The 16,648-nt window shown below is 39.7% G+C and overlaps 1 protein-coding gene across 6 annotated transcripts in view; it reads left to right on the forward strand.

Annotated features, from left to right (window-relative positions):
• Positions 1 to 13,369, forward strand: part of LOC115220245 (cyclin-dependent kinase 17) — an 87,029-nt gene extending 73,660 nt beyond the window's left edge. For all 6 annotated transcript variants that reach the window (XM_036510004.1, XM_036510003.1, XM_029790334.2 and 3 more), the window contains 8 exons: positions 391 to 514; positions 640 to 700; positions 2,520 to 2,579; positions 4,864 to 5,067; positions 6,873 to 6,915; positions 9,187 to 9,277; positions 10,066 to 10,143; positions 12,068 to 13,369. In XM_036510004.1, the coding sequence (XP_036365897.1) occupies positions 391 to 514; positions 640 to 700; positions 2,520 to 2,579; positions 4,864 to 5,067; positions 6,873 to 6,915; positions 9,187 to 9,277; positions 10,066 to 10,143; positions 12,068 to 12,099 (693 nt within the window). In that variant the 3' untranslated portion in view covers positions 12,100 to 13,369. The remainder of the gene's footprint in view (positions 1 to 390; positions 515 to 639; positions 701 to 2,519; positions 2,580 to 4,863; positions 5,068 to 6,872; positions 6,916 to 9,186; positions 9,278 to 10,065; positions 10,144 to 12,067) is intronic.
• The last annotated feature ends 3,279 nt before the right edge of the window (positions 13,370 to 16,648 follow it).

Genomic DNA, 16,648 nt, shown 5'->3' on the forward strand with positions numbered 1-16,648 from the left:
ACTTTTTTATGACAGACCTCACAATGAAACATGGCCAGGGGAGGGGAAAGTATTGCCTTGCATGGAAATGGGTGAGGGTTGGTAGCCAAAAAAAGGGTCAGGCTTGAGGAAAATCTGTCTCAACAATTTCCATCTAACCCATGAAAGCATGGAAAAGTAGACGTAAAAATGCTAAACTGGAATGGCCAAAACAATGAGTTTCTTTTTGCTCTTAGAAAAAAGATTCTAGGATCTCAATATGAAATAAATTTGAGTTCATTTACAACTGCAATATTTGATGCAGGACTTGGTAATAATGCAAGAAAAAGCTCTTTAGGGATGATAGGTTGTTTGTTCTATATTCTTCCAGAAATTTTATTATCCTTGAATTTTTTTCTGTTGTGCTTTCAGCTTTTCTTATTTCAACTGTTACGTGGTTTAGCCTATTGTCACCGGCGTCGTGTTCTACACAGAGATTTAAAACCCCAAAACTTATTAATTAACGAACGAGGAGAACTCAAACTAGCAGATTTTGGTAAATATTTCCCCCTTTCTCTCTCCGTTTTCTTCATTTTGAATTTCTGACAAAATTCTTTCTGCTTTGTTATCCTTCAGTTTAGATTTTATTTTGAATTTCAATTATTTCTGCGTATTTTGCAGGTCTAGCTCGAGCCAAATCCATACCTACTAAAACTTATTCAAATGAAGTAGTTACATTATGGTAAGTTGAAACCCTTCACGCCCCTCTTTCTGGCTCCCCACCTTCCATTAGAACCATCCCTCGTTACCAAACTGAATGTACACTATTACACTACGACACACACACACACGCTACCAATATAACAGACGATAAAGGCAGGAAACTGGCAGAATCCTCAGCATGCAGGGCAAAATATTTAGCAGCATTTTGTCCGTTTTTGCATTCTGGGTTCAAATTTTGCCATGGTCAGCTTTGCCTTTCATCCTTTTGTGGGGTTGTGTCAGTAAGTACCAGTTATGCACTGGGGTCGATGTAATCGACTTAATCCCCCCACCCCAAATTTGTACTAAAATTTGAAACCATTATAATGTAGATGATGGCTATAGTCCTTTTCATTATAGACATAATCAGTTAATTTCACTTGGCATTAAACAAGTAATTACTAAGATAGATTATACATTGTGTGGGGCCTTACTGAGCAATAACAGCAGATTGAACAAAATTCCTTATTATATTCTTCACTGTCCCCCTTTATGTTTTGAGTTAGAATCTCACCCAGCCCAACTTGGCTTTGGGATTTATTTTATCAGCATTAGGAAAGGTATCAAGCCATAGAAACCATTCCAAAGCAGACAGTGGAGCAGAATGCAGTCCTTGAGCCCAGTGGGTCCTGTTAAACTGTCCAACCCATACCAGTGTAGACCATGGGCATTAAGTGAGGATAATGGTGATGGCCCCTTTGAAAATAAAAACCATCCAAGTACTTGGGTTGATTTAATCATGTGATGTTGGTGTCTCCCAGGTTTCTTTAAGCAGTGACACTATGGCTGAGACTCAAAAATTACTCTTGGCTGTGGTTTAAAGGCCAATGTGGGTGCCAAAGTATTTTTGTGAGGAACAGTAACCTCCAGATCTAGTATTAGATTTGAGAAACATAACTATGGAATGATATCTCCCAAATCCTATAATTAACAACGATGTGTGTCTTATCCACCTTAGCTGGATATGGGTTGTAAGCCGTGGTTGAATGATGTCACCAGTGATGATAAACTCCTTGACATCCACATAGCTCATCACCTGACACCAATACAAATCAACCACAGTCATCCATTTAACGATTTTGGGACACCATGGGCCCAAACCTCACTGACCAATCACACACGTACAATGTTAATGACATGTTGGACAAAATACCTTGTGGTATTTAGTCCTCATTCCCATCAAGATGCAAGAATGATTGTGTGGTTATGAAGCTTGCTTTCCAACCAAGCGATCTTGGGTTCAGTACTGCTCCGTGGTACTTTGGGTAAGGGTCTTGTATTATAGCTCCAGGCTGACCCAAACCTTGTGAATGAATTCAGTAGATGGAAACTGGAAGAAGCCCATCGTGTGTGTGTGTGTGTGTGTGTTCTTGTCTAGACATCATGTAATACTTATCAGCAAGCATCATCATCATCATCATACATGTGATGTTCATTTCCAGTCTTCCACAAAAAACTTGACTGGCCAAGGGGAAGCATTCGCTTGCTTGGAAACACATGAGGGTTGGCATCTAGTTGTAGAAAATCTCCTGAACCAATTCCCATGCAAGCATGGAATAATTGATATTAAAAGATGATGATGATCCTCATTCCTTGACTACAACTTGTGGTTGTGTCAGGTAAGATGGACACGTCACATATTTTGGACTTATCCCAGCCAGGTCTTTCTTACTAATCAATCTTTAATTAAAAACTTGTGTGGCGGCAGATTTTTTTAAAAGGAAATCAATAAATATTGGTGGTTTGTGAGATGGAATCGTTTAATGCTTAAATATAATTCCTCTTATTTTTTTTTCCAGGTATCGACCGCCTGATGTTTTGCTTGGATCAACAGAATACTCAACACCCATTGATATGTGGTCAGTACAAAGACCTGTTGCTTTATTCTCTTAACGGTTTTTAAATAATAATAACAAAAATAATAATAATAATGAAATTATTGAATATAGTGCTCAGGTGCACCACAACTTGTCAAAAGTGCGTATAAAGCATATGCAGTAATGTAGAAATGTCTGGAAAGCGAACAGTGTATGAGTCAGATACATGCTTGCGTGTGTATGGAGGGGAGAAAATCAGGTGTAGTGTTGGCGAATCTCAGGAAGCATGGAAGTTTTGAAGGATGCAGTGCTCCGACAACTAACAACTGATGCCGGCAGTTTGTTCCATGCTTCAGTAACTCTTAGCGTGAAAAAATATTTCCGAAAGTCATGGGAGCTGTGCTGTTTTCTGACTTTGTAAACATGTCCACGGGTGTTAGACAGGTGGAGTTTGAAAAGGTGCTCAGAGTTTTTAACAGCTATTTTAATGGTCTAACATAGTGGTTCTCAACCGGAGTCCACACATGTAAAACAGTAAGTTGGGGATCAAAAGTAGTATTTTAAGGGTCCATGGAAAATGCTTGCCTTAGATGTATTTATTGCAAGAAACAACTTGGGGTTTTTTTTTTTTAAATCTCTCTCTCCTGCTTAACATAGTCCAATTTGTTTCCAGTCAGGTTCTCTCAAGAGAGTTCTGTTGCAAATCTCCAACAATGGCTGAGGAGTTGACCCAGCGACTGACCAGTGTCCAGTTCAGGGCTAACTGTTGTAATCTCACTTGGAGTCATAGGGCGGAGCAAGTTATTATATTCTACTAGGTAACCTTTGTTCCTGTTAAACGTCTGAATTGTCTATTCCTTGGTAGACTGCTGCAAACAGAGTATCTGAGAACTCGACCCATTGACTACAAGTCAAATGAGGATGCATCTATATACTCTTTACTCTTTTACTTGTTTCAGTCATTTGACTGCGGCCATGCTGGAGCACCACCTTTAGTCGAGCAACTCGACCCTGGGACTTATTCTTTGTAAGCCCAGTACTTATTCTATCGGTCTCTTTTGCCGAACCGCTAAGTGACGGGGACATAAACACACCAGCATCGCTTGTCAAGCAATGCTAGGGGGACAAACACAGACACACATACATATATATATATATATATATATACATACGACAGGCTTCTTTCAGTTTCCGTCTACCAAATCCACTCACAAGGCATTGGTCGGCCCGGGGCTATAGCAGAAGACACTTGCCCAAGATGCCACGCAGTGGGATTGAACCCGGAACCATGTGGCTGGTTAGCAAGCTACTTACCACACAGCCACTCCTGCCTGTTAGAAATAGCAGCTAAGACTCCCTCAAGCCACATTTTACTTACTGGAAAAAAAAAAAAAGAATGAAAGAAATGATACATCAATGTAGTCAGATATATTTTGTCCGAGATGGGATGGTCATGGCCCGTGCACTTTTGAACGGGGCTGAAGGTATGCAATACTGCTTGAAGTGAAGATTTACCCAAGTGTCAGCCATCACTTCAATCAGTTGTTACAGTTTAAACACAGTCACAATTAATGACTTGTTAATCACTTTGAGTGATACAGCTTACTAAATGTAGTGGGACGAGGGGGTTGGGGGTCTAATTAATTTTATATTTGTGCAGTGAAAAGAGAGAATTACCTTAATGACTATTATTTAATCTGATCTTGGCAATTATAGATGACAGCTCTGAACATGTTCTGGCCTTATGAGATCTCTTCAGTGAATCATAGCTTTCTCTTTACTTGCCAGCTTAGTGGTAATAGAATTACTGTATTGATGTACAATCATGTACACATCAAAGTGTCGACTAATATCAGTGACTGGGAGGAGGGCTACCCAGAGATGCCATCTGCACAAAAAATAACAATCAAATTATTGACATATTTAATTATTATAATGAGGAGGAACAAATTTTGATTGATTAATTTGTTTGTTGTGTTAGTCTGACATAGAAGCTCAGTCTGGTCATCACTGAACAGTGGCAAGGCTGAGACGTAGAATGACCAGTGGTATGAGTGAGGCAGAATGACCAGTAGTATGGATGAGACAGGATGACCAGTGGCATGGATCGCAAGCGTGATGTTGATCAATGGTATGAATGTAAAACACAAGATTGACCAATGGTATTGGTTCGAGACATCCTTGACCGATGGTATGAATATGAGACAGTAAGACTGTTTAACACTCCACATGTTCTCTCTCTCTCTTTCCCTCTCTCTCTCTCTTCTCTCTCTCTCTCTCTCTCTCTCTCTCTCTCTCTCTGACATCTGACTTTCTGTTATTACAGGGGTGTTGGCTGTATATTCTACGAAATGGCATGTGGACGTCCGCTGTTCCCAGGGTCCGCAGTTGAGGATGAACTTCATCAAATCTTTAAAATCCTAGGCACTCCTACAGAAACCACATTTCCCGGTATAACTGCCCATCAAGACTTTCACTCTTACAATTTTCCATTTTACGAAGCCGAGTCTTTACTAAATATTGCTCCAAGGTAAGAGCTGCTTTCTGCAACCCATTGCTTTTTGTTTCCCTGGGGGCAACACACTCCCGCCATACAAATACTTGCTGGGCCTTTGGCTAACAAGGTAAGGAGAATGTGCTAGAATGTGTTGCCTTTGCTTTACTGGGTTTATAATTGTGGGATGGTACACACAAACACTATAAATATTTATATGTGTTTGTATATGTCTGTATGTGCAGATATGTATATGTGTGCATTTATATATATATATATATATATATCACTGTGACTGACCAGGCTATCAGATGTTGCTACACATCTCTAGTCACAATGCGCTTTGCATTGTTTTAGCTTTCAAATGATGCCACCCTGCTGGCTAAGCGAGCAGGCCAATAGATATATATATATTATATATATATATATATTGGGAACATGCCACATAACAGTATCCCAGTCAGTCCTCATCTCTGTTGTGGCCATGTGGTTGACCAACAAGAGTCGTCAACCCATCCAGATCCTCAGTGAAGAGAACACGGCCATGTTAACAAAGGAAGGACATAAATAAATCACTTTGTTTTACTGGGTTTAGATACTTCAGCTGTGAACACTTGATTGTGGAAGGACTAATTGTGTCCCTGAGTAAGCCTCATCTGGCACCTGTGTCGGTGGCACATAAAAAACACCATTCGAGCGTGACCGTCTGCCAGATCATCTGGCACCTGTGTCGGTGGCACATAAAATCCCCCACTACACTCTCGGAGTGGTTGGCGTTAGGAAGGGCATCCAGCTGTAGAAACACTGCCAGATCTGACTGGCCTGGTGCAGCCTTCGGGCTTGCCAGACCCCAGTTGAACCGTCCAACCCATGCTAGCATGGAAAAACGGACGTTAAACGATGATGATGATGATGTATACATACTGCATAAATGTATAAACTAAACCTTTTAGCCAACAAGTTAAGGCAGCGAGCTGGCAGAGACGTTGGCACGCCAGGTGAAATGCTAAGCAGTATTTCGTCTGCCACTACGTTCAAATTCCACCGATGTCGACTTTGCCTTTCATCCTTTCGGGGTCGATAAATTAAGTACCAGTTACGCACTGGGGTTGATATAATCGACTTAATCCATTTGTCTGTCCTTGTTTGTCCTCTCTGTGTTTAGCCCCTTGTGGGCAGTAAAGAAATAGATATACTAGAACGTATTGCTTTTGTTGTACTTCAGCCGTGAACAGTTATGATGGAAGAAGTGATTCTGTTCTTAGAGTTTCTAGGACAATAGTTTATTGGGGTCATTGTGTCTCTGGAGGACTCCTTAGACACTTGCTGTGTATTTGTGCGTGTTTGACCTTTGGCCAACAATGCAACACTGAATATTAATTGCCTTCCCTTCGTTCTTCCTGCCCCTCGTTTAGATCAGTCTGATAAAGTTGTGTAGCTTTACCTCTTTTCCTCGTTTGAAAAATAAACGACTGGCTAATGAGGAACCTTCTGTATAATCATTTGGCTTGCAAGAAACAACAGCTACATCTCCCTCAAATCACACTCTATCATCTAAAAGGAAAGGAGATATTTGATAATGGGTCTGTCAGATTGGGGCTGATCAGATGCTGTTAACAACAACAATTAATAAACAAATACACCACCACAACATTATCCTTCCAGCACTAATTATTCTCATAATCTTCATGGTACCAATTTCATTACTTGCCTCATTTGAATTAGAAAACGGGTAGATAAATGTCTTGCTCAAGATCCAAGTGTTATGCCTCAGACGATTTGACTTGAAACTGTCCCCTTAGAATTTAGAACCTTAATTTTTTTTCTGTCTTTGTTTCCAGGTTAGATGGAGATGGCTTAGACCTGCTGGAGAAATTTCTAGTGGTAAGTACCCTTGGGTGTCTGTCTCTCTGTCTCTTCTATTCTCACCTCTGTTTACAAACATGCAACTCTATACTTATATAAATATTGGGCGATCCCTATGTTCTTAGCTATATTGTGTGATCCCTTTATTCTTACCTGTATTGTGTGATCCCTATATGCTTACCTGTATTGTGTGATGGACTTGCTCTGTAGCCTGATTTAGTATGTTGGGTGCCTTTAGTTGAGCCTTCTCTTAATGCAAACATTCACACTGTTTGATTGGCAGATCACTTCCAATCTTCTTCACCCGTCTCAGATGCTGCCCTACTTTGCACTGAGTCTTTACAAGAAAAAATATAAAAGGTGACCTTGGTCTCCAAACTCACATGAGGTTGCGACACCAATGGCAGAATATTGTCAAGGGGAGATTTGGCTGTTATGTTGCAGCTGGATATCTGTCACTGAGGTGAAACTATGCGATCTGGCAGTTCCAGTGGCTGTAGCAGACAGTTCTTGTCTGTCAATGATAGAATTTCCAGTGCTTTTAAGGAGTCCTTCTGAGGAATCCTCTCACGGTAAATAATGCAGTATTATGTGCTTTAACATAATCTCCATGTTAAGTTGGGTATAAAGATTATCTTTTGGTGTTAATACTACTTCTGTTGCTATTAATCCCTTTTTTTTTAATAAGTCCACTGGCTATTTGTGACACCAGTGCCTGAAGAGACACTGAGATTCTATATATATAGTTGACGGGAGATTCGGCTGTAATTGCACTGCTGGATATCTATCACTGAGGAACTCATAGCAGGGTGAAATCATGTGATCTGACTATACCGGCGGCCGTAGCAGACGATTCTCGTCTGTCAACAATATAATTTCGAGTGTTGCTAAACACCACGAGTCCTTGTGTGAAATCTTCTCTGTTTAGTTGGAGATCAAGATTACCTTTCGATGTTGATACTGCTTCTGTCACCATTAAGAAAAAATATATTCCTCTAAGTAACACCCTTTCCCAATCAGGTGACCCTGACAGTTTATGGATTTGATAAAGTAGCTGACGAATCCAGTCCAGGCAGGAAATATTTGGTTGTATATTGGACAGATATGATCAGAATGTACAGGAAGATCTGGACTTTTGTAGCTTCTTCTGCCTCTCTTCTGGTTTACCCAGATGTTACGGTATCCTTCTTCCTGATGTGGTTGCATCTTGTAGATCTCTCAGTAACAAGACTGATTCTGAATTGGTGCTAAAGTCAATTTCCACATGTGTGTGTGTGCATGTTTATATTCCATGTTTGTCGCTACATGAGTGAAGTGGAGGTGATAGTGCCATTCATTCCTCGTTGACATTATGACTGGTTCCTCTACACTTTCGAGGACCTATGAAGTAAAGAAATCCCTTCCTTGGTGACACAATGAGCATCCAACCAAACAAATCCTGCTCAAATAACTCCTCATCCAAACCCAAGCAAGAGCGAGAAAAAACATTGAACAAACAGGTCTTTATTTGTTTACTATTAAGTGTACTTATTTACTATTCAGTACATGGCTATATTTATTTACCATTTATTTCATGTTTGTGTATTAATCAGTGGGATTACCTCTCCCCACCCCATTTACTATGTGTCTTTATTTCTCTGTTGTTATACGTCTGCGCCTATCCTTTATTTTTTTCTTTCTTTACCATTCAGTAGACGCATGGCCCAGCGGTTGGGCTGTTGCACTCACAATCACCAGCGGGGTCACTTTTAATCCTGTTGTAGGCAATGTGTTTTTAGTGGGGTCTGCAGGTGGCAAACAGAAGGGCTGCCCCCCGACCAGCACACACTCTACCTAGGCCAGTGATCATGGGTTCAGTTCCCGTGCTGTGCAGTGTGTTGTGTTCTTAAGCAAACATTTTCATTTCTCGTTGCTCCACTCCTCTCCGCTGTAAAGGGGTCACCCTGTGATGGATCAGCCTTCCAATCAAGGGCAATGTTGGCCTGCTTGCCTAGCCAGCAGAGTGGCATCATTCGAAGGCTAAAACAATACAAAGAGCATTGTGATCAGTGATGTGTAACATCATCCAATACCATGATACTGTGATATGTTTCTATTGACCAGACTATTTAGTGCCTTTATCATTTACTATCTGTCTTTGTTTACCATTTACTGTATCTGTATTTACCATTTAGTAACTATTTCCCATTTAGTACATGTCTTTATTTACCATTTACTATGCCTGTAATTACTTACCATTTACTACGTACCTGTACTTACCATTTTCTTCATATATCTCTACCATTCCAGTATGAAGCTAGGAAAAGAATGAGTGCAGCTGAAGCACTGAAGCACCCATTTTTCAGGTGTCTCGGTCCAAGTGTTCACAAGATCCCTGACAGTAAGTTAGTGTTTCTATTTTCCTTTCTATCATGATTTGATGACCATCAGCCCCGTTAGTTTCTACGGGTTTCTAACGATCCCCTTGTTGGTTCACCACATTTCTGGTGGCATCAATGACCAGAGATATTGGTTTAAAAATCTTGGTACAAGGCCAGTAATTTTGAGGGAAGGATTAAGTCATTACATCGACCCCGGTGTACGACTGATACTTTATTTTATCAACTATGAAAGGTAAAGTTGACCTTGGTGGTCAACTAACAAAATGCCACTTACATTTCTGCCAGCAGAGATATTGTCTGTAGGGATCACTTTACAACAAAAATGACAGATTTTGTTAAAAAAAGAAAGAAAAAAATCACTACTTTTTTTTTTGATTTTCTCCCACCACTGATGGTCATTTAGAGGAGAATAACGGACATTCTCATCATTTAACATTCGTTGTTGCATGCTGGCATGGGTTGGACACTCATACAAGTCCATCGTTTTCCATCTTCCATGAAACACATGTCCAGCCATTGGGAAATATTACCATGTTGGGAAAACAGGTGAAAGTTGATAACAGGACAGGTGTCCAACTGTAGAAAATCTGCCTTGACAAATTCCACTTGACCCATGCAAGCATGAAAAAGGGGACATTCAAACAATGGTGATGATGTCCATTTATGTGTTGTACAAGAGTTTTGATCTACAATATTTCTCTGTTGACCAGAAACTTTAATGTGTTTAATCAAAGTGATTTACTTTCAGCCCCTAATTAACGAATCTCTATCTTCTGTTTACTTCCAGCTACCTCAATATTCGCAGTTCCGGGTATAGTTCTACATAGAGACCCTGGTATCCGTTCTTCCTCAGTGGCAACTTCAGGTAAATACTTTAAAAAAAAAAAAGTCATAGTAATATTTCTAATTATGACAGACTTGTGTTCGTTAGTAAATCAAACTCAGTCTTTTACAGGTGCACCTAATTTTGGAATGCTTCCCCTCAAATGTATTATATTCCAGAATTGAATTAGATTCTGGCTTTAATATTTCAAAGATTTTAATCCCAAAATTACAAAAATAGAATTGTTTCTCCTTTCTTCCACATTTAATTTAGATAATTAGGAAGCAATTGTCAAATGCCTCAAATATCATTGTTTTTACCATTCCTTAATTCCATGTTGGCATTGTTTGGACAAATACTGAGGCAGGATTCTATAACCAGATGCCTCTTCCTGACTCTACCTCTTGTTTTTAAGTAAAACTACTTGATTCCACAACTTCACACAAACCACCAAACTGCCATGAGGAATAGGAACCATTACCGTATTCTGTGGCTGGATTTTTCAAACAAATATTTTCAGCCAAAAGACATGGGTTGGCTTCTACACCAAGACAATGTTGCAGAACTAAAAATTCCATGTGAAATGCAGCAGAATTTGTCAAAATAGTAACAATGTTTTAACGTTTACACCACTTACTCCGTAGACTTCTATGCTGCAATATACAATAATTGTGTGATGTCATTGTAAAGACATGTAGACACTCACACACACATGTTGCTTTCATTTTTATGTCTGTTTCCATGCTAACATGGAGTGAGGTAAATGAATTATTGAAACAAGGTTTTACAGCTGGATGCCATTCCTGTCACTAACCCTTACCTTTCTTCAATATTCTTATTCTACACACCTTCAGATGCACAAAGACAACGGATGATTTGTTGCTTGTAGAAATGACATCCGCATCACTGCTTCTCACTCAACCAAGCTGTGAGAACACACACACATATAAACTTAGACGATAGGCTTCTGTATCAGTGTCTGTCTACCAGTTTGCCTCATGAGACATTAGTCAAGACTGTAATCTAAGACCCATCTGCAAGGTGCCATGCATTGAGATTGAACCCACACTCTTTTTTATATATTTTTTTATTAATTTTACACTTAGAAAATTAATATTTTTTTTTAAATCTCACAAATTCAGTGACTAGTTGTCACTTTGAAAACTATATATTTTGAACAGGAATTTGGCAGCGCCACCTCTAGCCGAACAATTATTCTCTGCTGATGAAGGGAAATAACCCAGAAATCACGATGCACAGATATTGTTTTGAGCTGAGTGGGGGTGTCATAAGGACACAGATCGTGTTGTATAGCCCGCTGGAGACGATGTCTCCTGCAGCTAAATTACAGCAACATTCGTCCTAAACCAGGACTGCCATGTTATGTTGGCAAACAATCTTTACTACAATTTTATACTTGTTATGACTAAAATGTTTAACCCTTTAGCGTATCCACCCCCAAATATTGTTTCATGTTCAAGCCAGCCAGATCTGGCCTCTTGTACCAACCCTACATTATCATTCTTAAATATTAACAGTTAACTCATCAAAATCTCAAAGCTACAAGATAATCCATGATTAATTCAAAATAATGTTAATAAATAAACATTGCATTTGACTAAATAATCTGAATGCTAGCTGGCAGAAACGTCAGCGCACCGGGCGAAATGCTTAGCGGTATTTCGTCTGCCGTTACGTTCTGAGTTCAAATTCCACCAAGGTCGACTTTGCCTTTCATCCTTTCGGGATCGATAAATTAAGTACCAGTTATGCACTGGGGTCGATGTAATTGACTTAATCCCTTTGTCTGTCCTTGTTTGTCCCTTCTATGTTTAGCCTCTTGTGGGCAATTAAAAAAAAAAAAATGGGTTAACTTGTCATTACACACACACACACACACACACACACACTCAGATACGTATATTCCCTGCCTTTTGTCTCATGAGATTTTTCGTTTGTATTCCAGGGAACCGAAGACGTCAGAGTATGCTCTTTTGAAAATTTGCTGACAGCGCTGCTAGATACTGTGATTCCTCTTACTTTTATTTTGGTTAGTAACCAAAGATTGACTTAGTCAACTGTACTTTAGTAAGAAAAGTTTTTGTGGCCACGGATAAAACAAACAGCAACTGTTGGGAGCAAAGGCAGAGCATGTCCATTGTACTAACCATGATAACAACTGTGCCAACCACCAACTTTTGGATGTGTCTCTCTTTCTCTCTCTCTCTCTCGCCTGCTCATTCGCTTTCTCCCTCACGCATACACACACACACACACACTCTCTGTCTCTCCCCTCTCTTGCTCTTTGTTTCTCTCTCTCTCTCTCTCTCTTTTCCCCACCTCAGGGATACACTTTACTCTAGACTTGATCTCGGACAACTGCCACACTTTGAAACTTGATGTCGCTGAACATTTTACACAGAAATGGGCTGTTCACTATCTGTGGAGAGAAGTGGGTGATGGTGCGTTCACTATCTGCGGCAAGCAGCAGGGGTGGTGGTCGTGTGTTCATCGGGTGATGCGTTCACTGTCTGTGAAGAGCGACAGAAACGTTGACGTTCACTTAACTGTGGACAGCAGCAGAGGTGGGAGGGGATGAATGTTCATAGAGTGATGTATTGTCCACTCTCTTTGGAGTGTAGGGTGTGTTCACTATCTGTGGAGAGCAGGGTGGGGTGCAATGATGTGTTCACTCTCTGTAGCGGAGGAAGCGGAGTAATGTGTTCACATAGTTCTGAAGAGAGTCAGGGGTGTGGAGTCTTGTGTCCACATATTATGGGAAATGGTGCGGTCAGATGATGTGTTAACGATTTGTGTAGTGTTGCCCAACAGTAGAGAGTGACTAGTTTTATTTATTTATTTATTTTAAAATATTGTCTATTAAATAAAAACTCTCTGCTAAATGCTGCTAACAACAGCAGCTGATGTCCTACTGTCTATAGAAATATGTCCTAGCTCTCTCATCTAGCATCTGTAATCAATCTGCTGGTAGTATTCTTGGCTTAGAAGATCTCCTTTTAATTTCATTTTGTTCCACTTTGATATATCAACTTTTAGCTGATGAAGGAAAAATACAAAACAGAATCCCTTTCAAACTTACATTTAGTTAGGGTCGTTTTTATAAAGAACAGCAATGACAACTGTTGTGAGGTGTTCTTTAAAAGACGAAATGCTTAGCGGTATTTCGCTTGTCTTAACGTTCTGAGTTCAAATTCCACCGAGGTTGACTTTACCTTTCATCCTTTCGGAGTCGATAAATTAAGTACCAGTTACACACTGGGGTCGATGTAATTGACTAACCCCCCCCCCAAAAAAAAAATTGAGGCCTTGTGCTTCCAGCAGAAAGGATTATTATTATTAGGATGATGGTTTAGCAGAATCCTTTACCAGTCAGAAGAAATGGTGTGCAACATTTCTTCCAACTCCTCTGTTCTGGGTTCAGATTCCAACAAGGTTGACTGAGCATTTCATCCTTTTTGGGGTTCAATAATATAGAAATACTGGGTTTTCAATGTAATCCCTTATCCCTTGCCCCCATGAAAGATGTCATTGGGTGCAGACAATAGTTTTAAAGTGTAATGTTATCTCTTTGTTTTTTGTTTTTTTGTTTTCTTTTGTCTTTCCCTAGGGTTCATCATCTGGACGTCATGGAAGTTGGTTTTGCATGGAATTCTCTCTGTCCAAACCATTCTTCCTGAGAACCACCACAACCATAGCACTTAGACTAACCAATATTATTCTCTTTGACTTCCAACATCTCACTAAATTCTGTGTTTGGATCCTTTGTCAAAAATGTTACCACAAATGCTCTGTACCTCCCCCAGTGCCCGGGCGACGACGATGATGAACGTCACACAATCTTCTCTGTTGGACAGGTCCAATGGAATAGCGACATATTCATCCTCACTGACTTAATCATTAACACTCATCATTTTAATAATAATAATAATAACAATAATAATAATAATTTCTTGTGGCTTGAAGATAAAACTATTAATATACAGGTCGACAGTCCGATCAATCCCCAAAAAACATTTGGCACCAAAATAGATGCAGTGAATGATTTATCTTGTTGCTCTACCAACTGGCAATCCCACCATCCTTAATAAAAATAATAATAATAATAATAGTAGTAGTAGTAGTTGTAGTAGAAGTAGTAATATTGATATTGCATTGTTGCCATATATCATAGATTCCCCACCCCTCTCTCTCTCTCTCTCTGATGTAGCTGTTCCATTCAGTATTATGACTGGTAGACATATCCACCCAAGTATTGTAACCGGTTCTTGTATCACACTAAACCATCACTAATGATGGTAGTGTCACAATGCGCTGTGACATGTGCCTGTGTCACAATGCGCTGTGACAGGTGCCTGTGTCACACTCTGCTGCTTTGTCCCAGTTCACTTTTGTCAGGGAATGTTTCTGGAATAAACATCTCGATGGACCGTAAAAGCTCATCGTTTGAACCACAAAACAGCTGCAGTGGTCATTAAGCTTGACCAACAATAATTACAATTGCAGTGGTCACTACCAAAGTCCAATGTTACAGTGGCAGGTCAGACTATTGACCTGGTCTGACAGTCAAGTTATCGAATGACCTTTTTCTGTCACTGTATTTGTTTCAAGTGTTACACTGGACTTGGTGACATTGAAATATCCAGTGACATGTGTCAGCTGGCCTCTGTTTCCCTGTTTTTTCTCTGACTAGCAGCAGTGTCACACCATACTGGCCCAGCTACATGTTACAATATTGTTACTAGTAGCTACTACATCATACTGTGACTGGCAGCTTTGTCACACTCTACTGCGACAGCTACATATCATACTATAGTGCAACAGCTTCATGTGTCACACTACATTGTGACTAGCAGCTGTGTCACATATAATGATTGCTGCCTGTGTCACATTATATTGTGACATTGTTGTGTCACATATATTCGTGAGTTCCAACTTGTCACATTTTTTGGTGACTGCCAGCTGGATGTGATGAATGTCTCTTCATCATCTTTCACTTCATTTACCACAGAATAACAATGTCTGGCAGCCATGTCGCATGCATTTAGTGTGACTGGCTGTTGCGTTTTATATTGTATGGTTTCAGACTTCATGCCATGGTCGTACTCTACTGTAATACAGTTCCACAGCTAGAATATCACAGAATAGAGGTGTCTGCTACCTTAGTGTGACCAGTGGCTGTGTTACACTGTACTCCAGTGACCTCTGCCCTCTGTTACTGTGATGTAATATAGTTCCAGAGTAACAACTATTGCCACCACATATAATATAAATATGATGGTGCATGGCTCAGTTGTTAGGGTATTAGGCACACAATCATAAGATGGTGAGTTCAAATCCCAGCACCATGTATCCTTAAGCAAGACACTCTTTCACCTTGCTCCAGTCCATTCACCTGGCAAAATTGAGTTGTTCCAGTAATTTAAAAAGAACCAGTCTTGTCACATTCTGTGTCACGCTGAATCTCCCTGGGAATTATGTTAGGGACATGCATGTCTGTGGAGTACTCAGCCACTTGCACGTCAATTCCACAGGCAGGCTGTTCCATTGATCGGATCCGCTGGCACCCTCGGCCTTGTAACCGACTGAGCGACAGTCAAATAGAGACTTGGCCACACGCAAAATGCAGCAGTGGTTTCACTTCTGTCAAATATGGCCCAGAAAGAAAGAGAGAGAGAGAGTGGAGAGACTTAACTAAGCTAAAAACTGTACCATTGAAGCCATCTTACAGTTTCAAAAATTTAGAACCAATTAGAAAATCCTTCTCTTTCCTTTAATTAGTTAATTAATACAAAGATTTATAATTGATATGCGTAGCAGATACGATGTGACTGTCGTTATTTTGCTTTCTTCTTTTTTTAAACGTCCAGAAAATATATTTTTTATTTCAAAACTGAAAAATGGTTTTTCTTTCATTAGTTTTGGTCACACACACACACAACATACATACATACACATATGCATTCATAATATTCTGGTTTGTCAGGATTCTTAATATGGGATTATATCTTTCTTCTCCTTTGGGCTTGAAAAAGGACGCATCCGCGCTACCACCACCTCTTCCCCACCCCCCACGTCACTCGCTGCCGGTGACGGTGAAATCTGATGCAAGTGATATCAGAGGTAAATCATTCAGTTGAAATTCTCTTCATTTCTGAAGATCTCTTTCACATTCTTTGGTTGGCTGCCACCTCCCTCTTCCCCACCCACTCTCCTAATAACGAAACTGTTTTTTTGTTTTATATATATATATATATATATATATATATATATATAGTCAAGTAAGCAACAAGAATATCTTCGGTAATTTGGTACGCTCGTTTCACGCTACATCATTTTATTAAACATTGTAAGTATTACATCAGTTTTAAATTGCTCAACATTTTAAAACTGATGTAATACTTACAATGTTTAATAAAATGATGTAGCGTGAAACAATCGTACCAAATTACCAAAGATATTCTTGTTGCTTACTTTGATTATAATCACCCCTTGGATTTATATGAATAACACCGTACAAAATTCTGGT

The sequence above is a fragment of the Octopus sinensis genome, linkage group LG16, assembly GCF_006345805.1.
Source record: "Octopus sinensis linkage group LG16, ASM634580v1, whole genome shotgun sequence".
In the NCBI taxonomy this organism is placed as follows: domain Eukaryota; kingdom Metazoa; phylum Mollusca; class Cephalopoda; order Octopoda; family Octopodidae; genus Octopus; species Octopus sinensis.